Here is a 4,327-nt window from a genome sequence, read left to right as displayed (position 1 = left end):
AGTCAACATAACGCAGGACTTTAATTCCTCTCCTCCCATCCGCACCGTCCACAATGACAATCTAATTAGCGGTGCGCCAAAAAAAAAAATTACGCACAACTTTTTCTTCTTCTTCAGTCACTTTACCGGGTCGATCCTCGCCGGTAAATACCAAAAAGAAAAGAAAACCAGCGGATCGTCGCTCATCACTCGGACCTCGGATCTCCTGCGCTCGCGAGCAACCATCGGGGGGGTCTTCGGCGGAGGGGGGGGTCCACGGTGGGTGGGGTGGGGTGGGGGGGTCGCCGTCTGAATCTTGTGATGGGGGCAGTGGCTGAGGTCGGGAGCTTCGCCAACGGGTTTCTGGATAGCTTTGGAGCCGCTTCGGTTTCGGTCGGCTCGCATTTCGTTCTCACCCCCGCGGGGGCCGTGGACTACAACTCTGCAACGGGACTGATGCTGGGAGGACAGGCGCTGCTGCAGCAGCACCATCACCACCAGCACCAGCACCACCAGCACCACCAGCAGCAGCAGCACCAGCAGCAGCACCACCAGCAGCAGCACCAGCAGCAGGAGAACCTGGTGTCCGCGGAGAGGCTTTCCCGGAGCCTGGCGGACCTGAGCCATCTGAAAGGGATCCTGAGGCGGCGGCAGCTTTACTGCAGGACCGGCTTCCACCTGGAAATCCATCCGGACGGGACAGTGGAGGGAACCAGGAAAGACCACAGCAGATTCGGTAGGAACTGTGCGGTGTGCAGCAGCATTAATAGTAACAGTGATAGGAAAGAAGCGCAATAAAATAGACACATATAAAAATGAAAAAATAAAATAAAATCTGCGCAGTGTCGTGATTGCGTTTAATAAACTGGGTTCACTTTAAAAAGAAATAAATAGATCTATTTTTAAGCCAGTCAGGACATTTTCGGAATAGTGCAGGACTGCGTCATTTACATCACAGTACGCAACACCCCGCCAGTCCAGTCATGCGGGATCATTTGCTCGTCACTAATGCCTCTGATGAAGGTGATAATGCTCTCACTCGGACATGTTCCAGTCATCTGCTGCCGGAGGGGGAACCTTGGACGAGAACGATGCTGGAATTTGCACAAAGCAGAAATGTGCGCTTTGCACATTTGTGCAGCCCCCCGTTTTCTCTGAGGTTCGGGTCAGCAGCTCTTCCTCATCACAGTGGACTGCTGCGGGGGATCGCTGAGTGCTTCCGGGGATGCGGGACTTCTTGTTCTCGAATCAGGCACTTCCACCTCTTGACGCAGTTTGATGCAAGAGCACAGCGCGTCTCGGCTCAGCGGCAACTTTTGAGATGGGCGACATGGCTCTCTGCCCAGGGCGCTATTCTACCGGCGAGAGCATACGAATAACATACACACACACACACACACACACACACGCACACACACACACACACACACACACACACACACACACACACGCACACACACACGCACACACACACACACAGGCTATATATATATATATATTATATATATATATATATATATATATATATATATATATATATATATAATATATATATATATATGTATATGTCAGGAAACGTTCACCCATGTTGGTCAGAAAAATATCTTTACACACTGACTGTTCTCATGTACATATGGTGCTTTAAAAATCATGACAAATTTGTTTTACTTGACTACTTCTAATGCTTCAGTTGTGCAAAGAATCATATATGTCTATGTGTGACTTGAGTAACAGTTCAGGTGCTCTTTGGAGCCCCCTGTTGGTGTGGAAGCACCAAGCCAGGGTTTGGGACAGATCTGTGTCAGAGATCATTATAGTCTTATGGGGTTTTTTTGTTGTCATTTTTTTTTACACATATGGACACTGTGCCTCCATGTTTACGTTAAGCTCGATGTAAATTCGCTCATTTTCTTTCGCCATCGCAGGTATTCTGGAGTTCATCAGTCTTGCAGTTGGTCTGGTCAGCATCAGAGGGGTGGACAGCGGCCTTTACCTCGCCATGAACAGCAAGGGGGAGCTGTACGGATCGGTGAGGATCCCACATTTAGTAGATATGCACTCAGTGCTGAGTTTTATTGAACGAGTCTCTTCATCTACACAGATCAATAGTCTAATGTGGTTCTATTGCCAAAAATTAAATAAAAGAAACGTTGAAATGCTTTTTTTGCTTGTGCATTTTTATAAATTGCATTCATCTCAAATTGTTCTTTTAGGAAATCTCTGTGCAGAGAATAGTAATTCAGCTTGATTTAGACAAGTTGAAGCATTTTAGAATGTGAAAGTGTTTTTTTGTTTTTTGCATCACAAAGCTAACGTCCCTTATGTTTTCTCACAGGAAAAGCTGTCAGCAGAGTGTGTTTTCAGGGAGCAGTTTGAGGAAAACTGGTACAACACTTACTCCTCAAACATCTACCGGCACGGGGAGAAAGGCGCCTTCTACTTCGTTGGGCTGAACAAAGATGGGACGTCGCGGGACGGAACGAGGTCGCGACGGCACCAGAGGTTCACACATTTCCTACCGAGGCCTGTCGATCCAGAGAGAGTCCCAGACCTGTACAGAGACATACTGGGCCAGAGCTGAGGGTCAAAAGCCATCTGTGCCCTACTGCAACCAAAACTGGTCGAAACAGGCCAACCGAGTGCGGCAAACGTCATCCCTTTCCTTATTTTTTTATTTTATTTTATTTTTTTGCGAGATGGAGGATCTTGTCAATCTGGACGGAACAGGGTTGCAAAGAAAGCACAGAGTGTAGTCCACGCTATTGGTTTGGAGAGGGAAGGAAAGAAGACTGGGATATGAGAAGAAAATTGCAAGTGGACTCTAAGAAAGGGACACACAGGAGGTTCTCAATTGTTCCTCAGTGGCCGACGGAAAGACCCTGGAGGCCAAGAGGATCAATTCTTTTTTTTTTAATTAGTTTTCATTTGATAAAATCCAAATACATGCTCAAACGGAGAGGATCTGATAGTTGTGTGATTAAACACCAGCCGCTGGTAGCCTATCACAGCTATGTCTGCTGGGACTTCACTGCTCCACTACTGTTAGTAGATGTTTTAGTTGCTATTTTCTGTTTAACATTACCGAGGCTGCTTGCTTGTATATATATAAAAAAAAAACATAAAAAAAATAAAATAAAATAGTTTCATGCACTGGAAAGCAGCCATGCTTGTTCTGGAAATCAGCTGCTGCTCAGAAACTACCACTGCTCTGCAAAGTTCGAGAGGATGACAAAACGAGAGACGGGTCTTTTTGGTTGAAACACGAGGGACTCGTTCAGTGAAGGAATTTAGATGTTGCTCACCCGACTGTCTGCAGTCACGACAGCGAGCGTCTGGCTGACGAAAGGCAAACATTTTGATGGACTTTATTATTTATATGTTGTTGTTTTTTTTCCCTTAGGGCACACATTATATTTATTTCATAAATTTATTTATTTCAAGAATATATTTTTACAGGTATGAGATAAAATAAAACCAAAATACACTGAAAACCGGATGATTGTTTTTTGGGGTTTTTTTGTTGGATTTATCACATTTACCTATTAAAATTTTTGTTTTTACATTAAATTTTTATGCTTTTTGCTTAAGTACTGCTAACGTGATTTAAAACTCTAGTGTGTGTGTGTAAAAAATGTGCGTTTGGGATCATTATATTACCGGAAGGTTCAAATGAATCAAAGTTTCAACAGACTAGCCGGAGCTATTCCACTCAGAAGAAAAAAGGAACTAGTTAGGATTTTCAGAAGCAGGACACAAACCACCAAAACCAATCAAGTAAGCTGGACGATACTGGAACACCACTGTCTCCAGGGACCCAAGTGTAACATCAGTAAGGACTGACAGGGCACTGATCAAAACAGAAGCACCTTTTCCCTAAATCTTCCCAGCTTGTCTGTCTGTGGAAACGGCTCATGACGTTTTTGGTCACAATAACTCCAAGAAAGTTTGGAGAAGTCAGGGCGAGGCTTTCAAACCTAATAATGCAGTGAAGCACAGTGGTGGTATGATCATGCTAAGGGGTCTGTTTTACTGTCAGTGGTGCAGTTGCATTTCAAAAACCCAAAATAAATCCATAAAAATTAAGGACTTCTTCCAAATTCTTTAGCTTCACCTCAAACCAAAAGCGACATAACAGAACAATGATCCCTTGAGCATATATCAAAGCTGGTTCTGATGTCCCCGGCCCAAATAGCATCGAAAAATGGTTGGCAGACTTGAACGAGGGCTAGGAAACATATTGGTATCCTAGGTGTGACCAAGGAAACCAATATGTCTCAATAAATCCACCAGAAGAACTAAAAAGCGTATCGGTTCTGAATGCACAAAATTCAGTCAGGGTGGATTTATA

General features: G+C 44.5%; 1 protein-coding gene across 1 annotated transcript; it reads left to right on the top strand.

Annotated features, from left to right (window-relative positions):
• Window positions 1–296: 296 nt before the first annotated feature.
• LOC129367028 (fibroblast growth factor 9-like) lies at window positions 297–3,463 on the top strand. Its single transcript, XM_055041225.1, has 3 exons — window positions 297–715; window positions 1,905–2,008; window positions 2,315–3,463. The coding sequence occupies exons 1-3, from the start codon at window positions 301–303 to the stop codon at window positions 2,558–2,560; spliced, it is 765 nt and encodes a 254-aa protein (XP_054897200.1). The 5' UTR covers window positions 297–300; the 3' UTR covers window positions 2,561–3,463.
• The last annotated feature ends 864 nt before the right edge of the window (window positions 3,464–4,327 follow it).

This window comes from Poeciliopsis prolifica, unplaced genomic scaffold (assembly GCF_027474105.1).
Source record: "Poeciliopsis prolifica strain line A6 unplaced genomic scaffold, Auburn_PproV2 SCAFFOLD016, whole genome shotgun sequence".
Lineage (NCBI taxonomy): Eukaryota > Metazoa > Chordata > Actinopteri > Cyprinodontiformes > Poeciliidae > Poeciliopsis > Poeciliopsis prolifica.
Note: the sequence above shows the minus strand (reverse complement) of the source record. Positions and strands in the feature narration are given on the sequence as shown.

Bases quoted from the DNA above. Each gene is read 5' to 3' on its own strand.
- LOC129367028 (XM_055041225.1), top strand. From the start codon at position 301: ATGGGGGCAGTGGCTGAGGTCGGGAGCTTCGCCAACGGGTTTCTGGAT. The intron at 716-1,904 runs GTAGGAACTGTG...TCGCCATCGCAG, and splicing joins GAAAGACCACAGCAGATTCG to GTATTCTGGAGTTCATCAGT. The intron at 2,009-2,314 runs GTGAGGATCCCA...GTTTTCTCACAG, and splicing joins AGGGGGAGCTGTACGGATCG to GAAAAGCTGTCAGCAGAGTG.